This window comes from Pongo pygmaeus, chromosome 13 (assembly GCF_028885625.2).
Source record: "Pongo pygmaeus isolate AG05252 chromosome 13, NHGRI_mPonPyg2-v2.0_pri, whole genome shotgun sequence".
In the NCBI taxonomy this organism is placed as follows: Eukaryota; Metazoa; Chordata; class Mammalia; order Primates; family Hominidae; genus Pongo; species Pongo pygmaeus.
Window position 1 is genome coordinate 100,927,595 of NC_072386.2, and position 15,971 is coordinate 100,943,565.

At 38.1% G+C, this 15,971-nt stretch overlaps 1 protein-coding gene across 2 annotated transcripts in view; it reads right to left on the reverse strand.

Annotated features, from left to right (window-relative positions):
* Positions 1 to 15,971, reverse strand: part of SVEP1 (sushi, von Willebrand factor type A, EGF and pentraxin domain containing 1) — a 205,045-nt gene that overhangs the window by 105,470 nt on the left and 83,604 nt on the right. For both annotated transcript variants that reach the window (XM_063650280.1, XM_054500630.2), the window contains exons 8-11: positions 14,586 to 14,704; positions 7,392 to 7,521; positions 1,320 to 1,427; positions 83 to 214 (exon numbers count right to left, since the gene is read on the reverse strand). In XM_063650280.1, coding sequence (XP_063506350.1) covers positions 83 to 214; positions 1,320 to 1,427; positions 7,392 to 7,521; positions 14,586 to 14,704 — 489 coding nt within the window. The remainder of the gene's footprint in view (positions 1 to 82; positions 215 to 1,319; positions 1,428 to 7,391; positions 7,522 to 14,585; positions 14,705 to 15,971) is intronic.

Genomic DNA, 15,971 nt, shown 5'->3' on the forward strand with positions numbered 1-15,971 from the left:
TTTTCTTTCATAAAACAGAGCACTATAGCAATGACATGTATCAAATGGCAACTAGAATTCTGGGGGCTTATGAAGACAATACCTTTTATGACAATATGGATATCACATGTTCTGTTATTGCCCGAGGGGTCAGTGGCTGTATACTGTACTATAGTCTCCCCTTGAGGGAAAAGGTCTCCTTGTGTATGACTTCTGGTAATGACCAATTCAGCCCCTGGAAAGGAAAGAAGGCAGCCAATTTTTGGGTTGTATTCACATTATTTTACTTTATTTTTTTTTTTGAAACAGTCTTACTCTGTTGTCCAGGCTGGAGTGCAATGGCATGATCTCGGCTCATTGCAACCTCCACCTCCCGGGCTCAAGTGATTCTCCTGCCTCAGTCCTCCCGAGTAGCTGGGATTACAGGCACTTGCCACCACGCCCAGCTAATTTTTATATTTTTAGTAGAGACAGGGTTTCACCATGTTGGCCAGGCTGGTCTTGAACTCCTGACCTCAGGTTATCTGCCCACCTTGGCCTCCCAAAGTGCTGGGATTTCAGGTGTGAGTCACCGTGCCCAGCCTGTAGTCACTTTATTAGTCTCTTATTTGATTTGAAGTTTCATGTCCTACTTATGCAAATCAGTTGGGCATCTGAAGTGTTGCTTTTCCCACTTGTAGAAAATAAAAGATTTAATTTTATGCAGTAACATAGAAATAGTAGATTCGACCCCCATTAAATTAAGCCTTTCTTTGATAAACAACTGATTTTCTCAAAGTCCTTTGAGATGTCCTACAAAGCAACTAGGCAATAGGTAAATCTGCTATGACATTGGGACTCTAATTAAGAAATTACTTCATTTGCATTTTTTGTTGTTTCTGGGTTTTACTGAAACCCTTAAAATAAACTTCAGTTGTATTTGCTTAGTTTTTTTCTACTTTCTTATGACCTTTTATAATTTTATTTGTCAAGTATTTAAGAAGTGAGTCTGAATATATAGATCTGCAGTAGAGATGCTGATAAAATGCATGGTTTATGCCTCTAGAACAACATAAGCTTGGAGACTAAAGAAATTCATTAGAACACTGCTAGGTACAACACCTAGTGCAGGTTCAACAAATGTCCATGAAATACTGAATTAGGAAAACTCTCGTGGATAGGTAAGATTGATAATGTTAAATTATACTTATTCTGGCATTAAAACATGTTAACTTATATAATTATTCATTCTCCCTAGACAGTTGTTATTTGCTTTTTCTCTTTTATCCCATTAAAAAGCTTTTTAAAATAAAAAAGAATTCAGTGCTACTATGCTGACGACAAAGTCCTTGTCACCTCACCTGAGTTGTCTGAGAACTGAGGCTCATCCCAGCTTGCGGCATGCACCTTCTCTGAGACCTGGATGGGAGGTGGAGATCTGCACCAGTCTATGACAGGTGGTTCTACATCTAAAGAACATGAAATCAGACAAAGAAGTCACAGCTGATATTCACAAACGATGAGGAGGTTTTCAAAAGAGAACTGAAGTCGGCTTGTGCTGGCAGACAACCTTGAGCTTGTAAGAAACAAGGCTGACTCTGTGGCTCCTGTGATATCTTTTCCCTGATCCCCAACATCAAAGGAAAGAGCTGGTTTTGCTATACTTCCCCCATCTGTTGAAGAAAAAAATGCCACCTTTCTAAAATCACCTTGGGCACAAGTGTGTGAAAGGCAATTCCTGATGTGGTGGGCATTTAAATTGTGGGTTTTGTCCACGGTTGTTGAGCTGACCCAACTGGAAGGGAAGAGAACCATTCCAGACAAGCTGAAGGAATGAAATGACCACACCTGTCATTCCCAAGATGTTCCTCTTATCTGAAGGGTCAAGACAAGGGCTAATAGATGGCTAAATAGAAGGACCATGGGCCAGAGATCTGAGTCATGTTGCAGAATAAGCAAGATGTTAGTGTGGGGGGCTATTGCTGTAGGCTAGGAGGTTATGTCCAGAGGTGGAACGTTGGAGCTAAAAGATTTCTAAGGTTGACAAATTCTAGATGAAGACAAAGAAAAGAGTGGGAACCTGGAAGTGAGGAAAGGAGAGAGAGGATGAAAGCCACAGTAGAAGTTAAAGCACTGGGAGTCTGTGTTGCTGAGCACTGGAATTCTGGCTGAAGGGCGGATGTGAGGTGGGGTGAGTGAGCCAGGTTTCAAAGCCATGATTGAATGTGGTGTTTTTAGGATGTTAGTAAAGAACAATAAAGTAGGTGTATAATCTAGGCAACACCATTCAAGACATAGGCATGGGCAAAGATTTTAAGACAAAAACATCAAAAGCAATTGCAACAAAAGCAAAAATTGACAAATGGGATCTAATTAAACTAAAGAGCTTCTGTACGGCAAAAGAAACTATTGTCAGAGTGAATAGACAACGTACAGAATGGGAGAACGTTTTTGCAATCTATCCATCTGACAAAGGTCTAATATCCAGAATCTACAAGGAACTTAGATTTACAAGAAAAAAAAAACATTAAAAAGTGGGCAAAGGACATGAACAGACACTTTTCAAAAGAAGATATTTATGCTGCCAACAAACATATGAAAAAAAGCTCAATATCACTGATCATTAGAGAAATGCAAATCAAAACCACATTGAGATACCATCTCACGTCAGTCAGAATGGTGATTATTAAAAAGTCAAGAAACGACAGATGCTAACAAGGCTGTGAAGAAATAGGAATGCTTTTACACTGTTGGTGGGAATGTAAATTAGTTCAACCATTGTGGATGACAATGTTGTGATTCCTCAAAGACCTAGAACCAGAAATAACATTTGACCCAGCAGTCCCATTACTGGGCATATGCCCAAAGGAATATAAATCATTCTATTACAAAGATAAATGCACGTGTATGTTCACTGCAGCATTATCACAATAGCAAAGACATGGAATCAACCCAAATGCCCACCAATGATAAACTGGATAAAGAAATTGTGGTACATACACACCATGGAATACGATGCAGTCATAAAAAGGAACAAGATCAGGTCCTTTGCAGGGACATGGATGGAGCTGGAAGCCCTTATCCTCAGCAAACGAACGCAGGAAGAAAACCAAACACCATATGTTCTCACTTATAAGTGGGAGTTGAACAATGAGAACACATGGATACAGGGAGGGGAACAACACACACTGGGGCCTTTCAGGGGTTGGGGGAGAAGAGGAGCATCAGGATAAACAGCTAATGCATGCAGGGCTCAATACCTAGGTGATGGGTTGATAGGTGCAGCAAACCAACATGGCACACATTTACCTATGTAACAAACTGGCACATCCTGCATTTGTATCCTGGAACTTAAATTAAAAGGAGGGTGTATAGGAAGTAATTTTAATTTAATTATACATTTTATACGTCTGAAGTGTTCTTATTACATGCCTTTGAGGTTTGAGGGAGATAGCAAAAGCATTATTTTTCTAATTTTGTAGGTGAGGAATGTTAGACGAGGCAAACTTAAGAAACTTGCTTGCGGTCAGTAAGCTATTAAATTTTAGCCACAAGCATTAAGACCAAGTATTCCTATCCAAGATGTATGCAAATACTTACTCTGAAATTAATTGAACTACACCTGTGAGAATATATGGATTCCCATTTTAAGCTAAGTCTCATGAACATATGTTCAATTTTTGTCTTTTCCTCATGTTTGTTATTAGTGCAGACCTTAGGTTTATTACTTTACTATACTGTAAACTCTGTAGACCAGTGATGCAGTCTCTTTTGTTCATGTTTAGATCTCCACTAGATAGCACAGCATCTGGCCTATAACAGGTGCTCAAAACAAGTTGCTGAATAAAGGATAAAGCAATGCTCATAGCAGGTCAGTGTACTTTGAGAATGCTGAATCAAGTCAATTCATAGCTAAATTTACAAATCCAGCAGTATTTACTATTTTGCTAAAAGAAATGACAATTGAATATTCAAAGATTTTCTGGGCATATCTGATTTTATTCAGACATTTTAAAGTTAAATCACAGGTGCAAGAGGGCAGTAAGGCTCAGTCAATTACTGTCAAAAGAATTGGAGGTGCCAGCAGATGTACTGTCTCTAAAGGAGAGGGAGAGCCCACTTCAAAGCAAGTGAGACAGCACTCTGCGGCAGCCAAGGAGAAGCATTCCTGGCTTGCCTCTCATTTATCAGGGTGACACCAACACCCTGAAGAAAATAAGAAAAATGTAAGCTTTGGTGTATTTTCTTTCTCTCTCTCTCTGTCCCTTTCTGTCTCTCTCTCTCTCACTCCCTGTGTCCCTCTCTGCTTCTGCTTCCTTCTTCCCCTGCTTTATCTTCCTTCTCCTTCCTTCTCTTTCTCTCTCTCTCTCTTTTTTTTTTTCTAGGTGGAGTCTCTCTCTGTCGCCCAGGCTGGAGTGCAGTGGCGTGATCTTGGCTTACTGCAACCTCCGTCTCCCGGATTAAAGAAATTCTCCTGCTTCATTCTCCTGAATAGCTGAGAATACAGGCATGCGCCACCACACCCAGCTAATTTTTGTATTTTTAGTAGCGATAGGGTTTCAACATGTTGGCCAGGCTGGTCTCGAGCTCCTGACCTCAGGTGATTCATCTGCCTCGGCCTCCCAATGTGTTGGGATTACAGGTGTGAGCCACCACACCTGGACCTTCTCTCTCTCTCTCTCTCTCTCTCTCTCTCTCTCTCTTTCTCTCTTTGAGAAGGAGTTTTGCTCTTGTTGCCCAGGCTGGAGTGCAATGGTGCGATCTTGGCTCAACGCAACCTCCGCCTCCTAGGTTTAAGCAATTCTCCTGCCTCAGTCTCCTGAGTAGCTGGGATTACAGGCATGTGCCACCACACCTGGCTAATTTTGTATTTTTAGTAGAGATGGGGTTTCTCCACATTGGTCAGGCTGGTCTGGAACTCTCCACCTCAGGTGATCTGCCTGGCTCAGCCTCCCAAAGTGCTGGTATTACAGGGTGAGCCACCAAGCCTGGCCCTCTCTCTTTCATAATTTGGGAATTCAGTTAAAGTCTAGTAGTCACTCGAGTACACATTTCACATTTCACTATGCGGACTCTTCATTACGAAAAATTAAAACTTGGCAAACTCTTCAACCACATTTCCAAGTCTAAAATCAATGTGTCAGATTTTTGAGAATCCAACATATTTTTCATGCAAATGGTAAAGTTCATGTTTAAAACAACACTGAAAAAGGAATTTTTAAAAACTAAGCATTGTGAAATAGTCTGATTTTTACTGGATTTCTTTCATCTACTTTTACCAAAACCTGTAATGTATAGGGTAAGGAACCAGTTTAATATATGTTAGTTGTTTCAATAAGTTATGTAACATTTTTAAAACAAAATGAATTTAACGTAGTGAATTTTAAAATAAACATAAGAAAAATAGACCTGAGATAAATGTTGCAAAATGTCAGTATGTTGTCATCTAGCTTTCACACAGAGCTTAAAGTATGGCAGGCACTAGATCAAGTGGTTTATATATTACCGCAAATTAAAAATCTCACAATGAGGTAATACATTCATTACTTTTATTTTTGGATAAAGAAATTGAGGTATAGAGCAGCAACTGGTCCCCTTGACTTTAAGTGGTGGAGATGAACATGAACCCAACCAGCTTGGGTTCAGAGCCCATGCTCTTGTCCATTACAGATTGCTACATAGCCAACCTCTCCATGTATTTTGTTTTGGTAATGAGGAGAAGACCAATTGAGAGATGATAACAGTAAACCAGGCTCAAAAGATTTCAAAGGACTGATCTGCAGTGGTGGTTCTGAGGATGGAGAGAATGGGACAAACTTCAGAGATATCAAGTAGGTGAAACCAACAGCACCTGATACCTTCTTGGATATTGGTGAGAGGGCAGGGAGTCAAGCATGATTCCAATGTTTTCACTTGGTAGTTAGGTGGTTGGTTGTGTCCTTTTCTGAGCTAGGAAATAATTTAGGTTTGGGTGAGTTTGAAATGCCTGTGAGACATTAATATAGGGAAAGTCCAGGAGGCTTTCAGAGTCCAGTTTGGATTCCAGAAAAGAGATTCGAACTGGAAATAGGAATATGAGTTGTCAGTTAACAAAATCACTCAGGAAAACTACAGAGAGACAAAGAGAAGACCAGGGCTGAAACCCTAGAGATGATCAACATTTGAGAATTAGCCTGAGGAAGAGAAGCCTACAAAAGAGATAAAGAACGTTAGGTAAAAATAATGGAGGGAAAAAAAAGACGGGAAAGACTAACATCATAGAAGCTAAGGGAAGGAAAAAGTTTTGGTAAGAAGTGTGTGATTAATAATGTAAAACATAGCTGGGTGTGGTGGCTCACACCTATAATCCCAGCATTTTGGGAGGCCAACGTGAGAGGATCACTTGAGGCCAGGAGTTTGAGACCAGTCTGGGAACACAGTGAGACCTTGTCTCTACAAAATAAAAAAAAAAAAAAAAAAAAAAAAACAAATTAGCTGGGTGTGGTGGCACATGCCTGTAGTCCCAGCTATTTGGAAGGCTAAGGCAGGAGGATTGCTTGAGCCTAGGAATTTGAGGCTGCAGTGAGCTATGATTGTGGCACAGCACTCACTCCAGCCTGGAGGACGGAGTGAGACCCTGCCTCTGAAAAAAATTAAATAAATGTAAAATATGAGGAAAGATTATGCAAAATTGGACCAGAAAGTGTGCAGAGTAACACCAGAGATCATTGGTGACTTTGATGACAGTAGTTTATATGAGTGAAGGGGACAGAAGCCAGACTTGGGTGACTCAGAATAAACGGCAATTAAGCAGAAAGACATGGCAAGCATTGGGAACTTTCATGTGGGCTCATATGGGAAGAAATCAAAGAGAAGTGGTGATAGTTAAAGGGTATGTAGTTTTCAAACAGAGAGTGCTTTGAGCAAGTTTCAATGCCAGTTAGAAGAATCAGTGACAAGGGAGTTGTTGATCATAAAGGAGAATTAGTCTCTGGGGTTCTGGATTGCTTTCACAAACCTGCCCAAATGATTCAATGAAGACTTACTGTATTAGTCTGTTCTCATGCTGCTAATAAAGACATACCCAAGACTGAGTAATTTATAAAGGAAAGAGGTTTAATGGACTCACAGATCCACATGGCTGGGGAGGCCTCACAATCATGGCAGAAAGCAAAGAAGGAGCAAAGCTACGTCTTACCTGGTGGCAGGCAAGAGAGCACGCCCTTGCCTCTTTACAAGAATTTACAAGGCTTAAGAATTTACAAGGGAACTCCCCCTTATAAAACCATCAGATATTGTGAGACTTATTCACTATCATGAGGACAGCATGGGAAAGACCCACCTCTATGATTCAATTACCTCCCACTGGGTCCTTCTCACGACACATGGGAATTATGGGAGCCACAATTCAAGATGACATTTGGATGGGGAAACAACCAAACTATATCACTTACCAATAACCTTGATATGGAAAATGCAGCTGGCTTGGTTGCCGGATAGGTCAGTTGCTGTGTATACGATAGCAACATCTCCAATTGGGAAAAGGTAAGGTGGGGTGAAAGCTGGATGAACGTGGATTGACACCTTTTGGAGATACACAAGTATTTTGAAAGTTAATGTCAAAAGTGTGTTTATTCTTTTCTGATCTATATATTACTAGTAATGTTAACAATGATACAATATTTCACATACAGGAAAGGAAAAAGGCACAGCTTTCCGGCATATTTCTTTCCAGATTATTCTATTTACATGATTTATAGAATTGGCACACATATGAAATGTTTCTCCTTGTTTTTTAAACATAATACCTGAAAACATCTTTTATGCTCTTAGGTAGTCTTTGAAACTTAAGATGACTCTTAAATGTTTCCATAATGTTGTATAGGATAAATATAATTTAAGAAAAACCTGTTGAAGGACATTAGTTTGACCCAAACATTTCCATTGTAAACAGTTTTGAACAGATAATTTAAACATATTTTTTCTTCTTCTTTTTATTGATGCATAATAGATGTACATAGTTTCAAGGTACATGTAATAATTTCACACATTCATATAATTTATAAAGATCAAATCAGTGCACTTCAGATAACCATCACCTTAAATATCTATCTTTTCTTTATGCTGGAACCTTTAAAATTCTTCTCTTCTAGCTATTTTGGAATATACGATCAATTATTGTAAACTATGGTCACCCTACTGATCTATGTAAGACAAGGTCTTATGACTTCTATCAAAACATATATTCCTACCCATTAATTCTCTTCTCTTATCTCTCCCTCCCCCACCTTTCTTGGCCTCTGATAACAACCAGTCTACTCTCTATCTTAATGAGATCCACTTTTTTTTTTAGCTCTCACCTGAGATATTTGTCTTTCTGTGCTTGGCTTATTTTGCTTATTTATTATTTCCTTGTAATAGAGTTCCATGAACAGAATTATTAAACCAAACCATTAACATTTTATTAGTAGATAATATAAAACTTATTTCCAAATGCATGGTAACAATTCATATTCCCACTGTCAACCACATTTTCTGATCTATATTAAATATCATCAATTTTTGGTAAGTCAAAAATCTGGCACCAGGTCATTGTTTTAATGAACTGTTTTTTAATGCCATATGCTAAGATTAAATTATCAAGTTTGCATGTATTTTTTACTTCTTGAATTGTATGTTTATTTTCTTCATCCATTGAAAATTGATAAATTTCCTTTTCACTGTAGTTTTAAAAATATTTCAATTAAGATTAGAAAGCTATTCATGAAATGATTTGATAAGCATCCAAATATATTTGATGGTAGTTTTTTTTTAATGATTTAAGCTATAATTTGGAAATATATTTTCTGTGTGGTATGATTTGAGAGTATAACTTTACATCTTAAAAATCACTCACTGATTCCCCTTTATGATATTTTAAAATCCATCTATTACAAAATAGTACTGCACCATTCTGTTTATTTTTATTTTATTAAATATTTTGATTTCTGATAGACCCAGTTGTTTCTTATTATTCTTTTCAATACGTTAATCTAGGTATTCTTCTACTTTCCATTACAGAATCACTTTTCATGCTCAAAAATATATTAATAGTACCTTTGAAATACATTTATTCTATAAATATTTTGCTTTTTAATTTTTTTCTTTCAGAAAAACTAGAATGAAACATTTTGCTTTTTAATCTACAAATATGGCATGTATTTCCATTTGATTTCATTATTTCACCTGCCAATGTTTTATATTTTCCTTTAAGGTGCCATTTACCCTTCTTTTTAAATAGAAACCTAAATATTTTACATTTTATCTTGCATTGTAAGTAGAATCCCTTTTTAACATATTTTAGTAACCTATTACTATATATAGCATTACATATTTTATAGAATGGGGTGTGGGGGGGTGTGTGTGTGTGTGTGTGTGTGTGTGTGTGTGTGTGTGAATTTATCTTTATCTTCGTAGTCAAATAGTTATTTTGCTCCAGGAAATTAAATCAGGGATACAAAGAGTAAGTTTAAAAGTCTCATTCAGGACACAGAAGAAAACTTAGAGTACAAATCATGGAATAGATAATAGACATACAGAACAGAAATTAGAGATATAACTTACGAATCATCAGTGTTCCTAAAAAAAAACAGAATGAATGGAATAGGAAAAATGTTCTAAGATATAGAAGAAAACTTTGATTTGAAGAAAGCTATGACTGTACATAAAAAGGACTCTTGATGTACCACAGTTGATAAAGAACAATCATCACTTAAACAAATCCCAGGTAACAATGTACAATAAAAAATTCCCACAGCATTCAGGAAGAAAAAAAAAGCAGATTATCTAAAAAAAAAGATAATAATCAGCCTATATTATCTTTCTCTTAGTCATTAAATGCTAGTCTGGAAATAAAAGATGTTCTTGTATATGCAAAGGCTTAATAAATATACCACCTGTATATACTTTTTCTGAAAGAATGGATTTTGAACCTACCAAATGAGATGAATCACAACAACTCCCTCCCAAGAGAGAAAAGTAATGGTGTGAAGAACTGTCAGCAAACACCAAAAGTATGTAAACACATACTCGGTCTGAAAAATTGTGGTTGTTAGGATTCAAGTGTTATCAAAGATTTTTGAAGGGATGTAAAAAAAACTATATTAATTAATCTATAATAAATTAGAATAAGAATCCCAGATTATGTCAACAAACTATAAGCGGCTGAAAAGTTAAACTGATGATAATTTACTCCTTTTACTTGGGTGAAATGCAATAGATACTCTTACTTTTTTGCCACAGATAATCGTGTAATGAAAGGCTTATGCATGTTTTTAAAACTTTATTAAAAAGACTATATTCCTTCCATATATAATTGCAGCTACAGTCCTAAAGCTGAAGAGTATAAAGGTTAAGTAATCGCATATTCTAAAGAGAGCTCCTAAAAGAATGGAAAAATCACCAGGAGGCTGACACAGAGTGGCTGGATATATATATTTCATATATATACATGAAATAGGAGAATTGACTTGGGTAGAGTGTTGGGACATTTCCCCTGTCTTCTCCATGGGGCAAGGAATGGGGAGGAATACTGCCTTAAACCAAGCAGCAGGGCTTCAGACAACCACTCATAGAACATTGGCAGGGGGCAGGGGGTGCCTATAGAAAAGGGAGACCAGCATCCCATTCCCAGGCTGGATGCTTGCTGGGCAGTAGAAATCCACAGATTCACCCCAATGTGAGGAGTGCTAGGTGAGGCTGACACCCATGCCTTGGAGTTTAGGGGCATATATGAAAGTAGACAGGTGGCTGCATCTCTCCTGGTGAATGTTGAAGACAGGGGGCTTATTTGAGCAATATGGACAGACTGGGAGGAAGGCTGTTCTGAAAATGGGTCAGCCTGCACTCCCAGTTTTTGGCATGGTGAAATGACATAGGCTGAAAGGGGAGATGGCAGTACTTGAGTTGTTCTGCCCTACACTCTGCTCTAGGGGTTTTGAGAGGTTGTGGGATGTATGACAGGGCTTGGAGCTAACGGGAAGGGCAGAAGGGGTCCTGTCAGAATGCACCTTCATGGCAGGGAACTGTAAGGGGTTGGGGAGGGGGTGGTACTCCTACAGGGCCTCCTGTAGAATCTGAACATGGACTGCACAAGAGAGACAATTTTTTTTTTTTTTTTTTTTGCTTCTCAGAGTGCATCAGCAATACAGAGAGGGCCACACAGCCTTAAACAAATGAAAGACTTTTGAACCTTTCCTCAAAAATACTCCTTTCCCAGTTGTGTTCACTTCCTATTGTTTCCATAGCAAATTCCTAAAAATGTGGCAGCTTAAAACAACAAAAATGGGCCATGCCTGTAATCCCAGCACTTTGGGAGGCCGAGGCAGGAGATCACTGGGTCAGGAGTTTGAGACCAGGCTGGCCAACATGGTGAAAACCCGTCTCTACTAAAAATATAAAAAATAGCTTGACGTGGTGGCACTTGCCTGTAAGCCCAGCTACTTGGGAGGCTGAGGTAGGAGAATCGCTTAAACCTGGGAGGTGGAGGCTGCAGTGAGCTGAGATCATGCCACTGCACTCCAGCCTGGGGACAGAGCAAGACTCTGTCTCAAACAAACAAACAAACAAAAAGCAAAAAACAAACAAAACCAACAAAAATGTATTATCTTGTGGTCTTATAGGTTAGAGACACTGATGGGTCTTACAGGGTTGAAATGAAAGTGTTAGTAGGGCCGAGTTCCTTTCTGGAGGCTCTGAGGGAGAATCTGTTTCCTTGCCTCTTCTAGCTTTTAGAGGCTGCCTGCATGGTCCTCCTCCTCTAGCTTCAAAGCCACTGATGGCAGGTTGAGTCCTTCTCTCTGCACATCTCTCAAATCATCGCTCTGTAACCACAGCTGGGAAAGGTACTTCTCTTTTAAGGACTCATGTGATTAAGTTGGATTCACCTGGATAACCCACGCTAATCCTCCCATCTCACAGTCCTTACTTTCATCACATCTACAAAGTTCCTTTGCTATGTAAGGAAACATATTTGCAGGTTCTAGGGATTAGGGCAAGGATATCTTTGAGGTAGCCATTTTTCTGTTTATCCCACCAGCCCTGACCCTAGAGAGGCCAGAGACAGAGATGGGGAGGCATAGAAGGAGGAAAATAGCATCAATTGCTCCTCTTTCCTCAAGTCAGTCAGGCCTCCTCTGAGCCACAAGAGGAAAAAGCTTTGAAGTGGATACAAGATTCAAGCTTTTATTTAGACAGCAAGACTCTTCTTTTTAATCCTTGAAAGTGGTTTTTAATTATGGAAAGAACTACTGGTATACCCTAGAGTAAACAAAGCTTGTGACTGTAGAATAATGGTTATTTTCTGTTGGTGCCTTTCCTAGTTCAGACTATTCAATATCAGTTACACAATTATAGTTTTGATTGCACTGTACATATAATTTAGCATCCTACTTTTCTACCAAGAAATTTCTCTTTTTGGAAATTTTCTGAGGGAATAATCAGAGACAAAAGACAAAGACTTAGTACAAGGATGTTCATGACAGCATCATGAGTTCTTTCTTTTTATTCTTTCTTACCCTGCTTTGAGTTCATGTTCTATTATTACAATAAATGTAGTGGGGTTTTTTTCCCCCAATTGTCTAAACTGCCTTGTTTCTCTGTCTTTTTTTTTCTTTCAAACCTCTACATTATAAAGAAACCCAATTATTTACATTTTTCATGCCTCTGCTAGAGAATCACATCAATTTTGGAGAAATTCACACAGTAGTGCAGATTAATCTCTCTATAAGTTTATGATCACAAAACTCAAATGGACCCCCAATGGTAGCCAAATAATCCTAATATATTTCTCTGATCTGTTCGCTCTCCTTCTCAGAATGAGTTTTTCAAAACTTCTCAATTCTCCTAAAACTTCAAAACTCTCTTACTTATTCCCTTTAGTTACGCTTCAGGTCTGATCACTTTCTAAACAGAAGCCATTCACAATGAATTGCCCCCTCTTTTCCTTGTATATTCAACTTCTCCATCTCAATTGGTTCTCTCCATTTCTATTTTTATTCTTTTAAGCACATTCAAGTTCTTCCCCCATGTGGTAGGCTGAATAATGGCCCCACAAAGATCATCCATGTTCTAATCCTTGGAACCTGTGAATACGTTATCTTACATGGTAAAAGGGACTTCGCAGAATGACTAAATTAAGAATCTTAAAATTAGAAGATTCTCTTGAGTTATCCGGATGGGCTCAATGTAATCTCAAGGGTCCTTATAAGGGGAAGGCAGGAGGGTCAGAGTGAAAATAAAAAGATGTGGTGGAAATATCACACATGAGAGACTGCAAATCACCTGAAGTGCATTCAGCCCTAAAAATCACATTTGCCCTTTTCAAATCAGATTTAAAAGCTACCTTGATTGTAAGTATATTCAACACAATGATCGGAACAGTTATTTTTTCCATGTTGCGCTCTACATCCCCCCACCTCCAATCTATCCTGATTGGTACAACTTATATATATTTACAGGTAAGTGTAGGAATAGCATAATATTTAAGTGCATCTTAATGTGTATGAATACTAACCATGTACATATAAGAGGAATTAAAATTCCTAAATGACTATTTTTCTAACATCTGATGGATGATTATTTCAAGCCACTATACAAAGAAAATTAAAATATTGTGTTCTGAATAATGCTGGATTTAGACAAGCTTGAAGAAGAAACACCAATGCTATCTCTTTCTGACTGAAAAATACACAATCATTTTGGGCCCATATTTTAAAAGATAGGTTCATAAATAGGAATTAGGATTGATTCCACATCTTTTCTTTTCTTAAAAGATCCTCAGAACCTAGTAAAGGGCAAAGAATTCTTAGTCAAGTAATCTTAGTGGCTACAATAATACAACAAATCCATAGAATGAAAAGTTTCTGGTTTTGAGGATTTTATCTGAGATTTCTAATTAAAAATTCAAGGTTGATCATTATTCTATCAGATGCAGCATTCACATTTATGAGTAGAGTTTATACACAAAGAGTATTGTGATGGTTAATATTGAGCGTCAAGTTGATTGGATTGAAGGATATGAAGTATTGTTCCTGGGTGTGTCTGTGAGGGTGTTGCCAAAGATTAACATTTGAGGAGGACTGAAGAGGCAGACCCACCTTCAGTCTGGGTGGGCACCATCTAATCAGCTGCCAGCTCGGCTAGAATAAAGCAGGCAGAGGAAGGTGAGAAGAGCAGACCTGCTGAGTCTTCCAGCCTTCATCTTTCTCCTGTGCTGGCTGCTTTCTGCCCTTGAACATCAGACTCCAAGTTCTTCAGCTTTTGGACTCTTGTACTTATATCAGTGGTTTGTCAGGAGTTCTTGGGCCTTTGGCCACTAACTGAAGGCTGCACTATCGGCTTCCCCACTTTTGAGGTTTTGGGACTTGGACTGACTTCCTTGCTCCTCAGCTTGCAGATGGCCTATTGTGGAACTTCACCTTGTGATGGTGTGAGTCAACAGGCCTTAATAAACTCCCTTTCGTATATACATCTATCCTATTAGTTCTGTCCCTCTAGAGAACCCTAATACAAGTATTATCATGAGCATATTCGTAAGTCTTCAACACACATATCTGTAGTATATTTAGAATTCATTTGAAAAAGGATGCACATAATTGCGCAAACCTTACCTTTTCACCAGAGTTGTCTTTAGCTGTTGGAATCTGCCAGGTAACATTGGCAGAATCTTGCTGTTCCAGAGTCTTAGCTTCTATGTCCTTAGGACAGTTGATTTGAGGAGCCTCCACGTCTAACTCAGAAAATACACAAGTAGATTAATACACTGATATGTGGTCCTAGATCATTTAAGGAAGAGGTACATATCTAGTTATATTAATACATTGTGATACATTTGTACATCCCAGTTACTGATTGTTCGGAATCTGCACCTGCTTTCCTGATCATTTATCTCAGCATGACTTACGAGCCCAATCCTGAACTGGTACCTATTGACCTCTTAGCCTCATTTCTTCCTTTTCTCCTACAGGAATTCACTCTCCACATTGAGTTACTGTCAGGCCATCACCTTTCTTTTACCTGGGCCCTTGCCTATGTTCTTTTATTTGACTGAATTAGTGCCCTCTTCTCCCTTTACCTGGATGTCTGGTACTTGCTCTTGAACTCTCAGCTTAGACACAGCTCCTCAGGAAGCTCTTGCTGATTCTCCAGGCCCATTTGAAGTGCCCACTCCACAAGTTCCCATAGCCCTCTGGACTTCCCAACCATAAAGCTCAACAAGCTATTTTGAAATTGAATTTTCTCCCCCAATAGAATTTAAGTTATTTGAAGGTCAGGATGTCTTGCCCCACCGTCTTATATGGTACCTGGCATATAATAGGAGCTTGAAAAATATTTTTTGAATGAAATAAATTAAAAAATGAATGTTGACTGTGACAGGAAGGAACTACACTTGAAAACGAGGCTGTCAAGTAGAATTAACTAGCAGAAACTGAAATGTACTGTCAAAGCAAACAACAAATTAAAGCCAATGATATTTTTTACTTATACTATGGTGCTGAATTAGACATGCTAACATTACACAGATGCACACCAGTCATGGTAGTGCTAAGTTTTTGTTATATGATGAAATACATCTTTTATTTTAATTTATGTTAAATTAGGTCTTCTATAACTTCTGGCTGAATATATCTGAATTGATTTCATTGTGTCTCATGTCTTCTGTTTCTTCAAAATTTTATTCAATTTATATTTTCTTTTTCTCAAAGGGTCTTATACTTGGACAACTTTCTCCCACAGGAACACATAGTAGCATATTAACTCTGAAAAAAATTTTTTTAAAGTATTTGATTTTTCATTCATGCTTAAACAATAGCTTGACTGGACCTGGAATCTAAAGTTTATATTTATTTGCTCTCCATATCCTCTACACATTGCTACATTTCCTTGTGGCATTTAAAGTTATAAATGAGATATGTAACGTGAGTCTAATTCTTGTTTCTTTTGTGCAACTTCTTTCTCCATGAAAAGTTATTTAAGATTTTTCCATTAACTCTGCA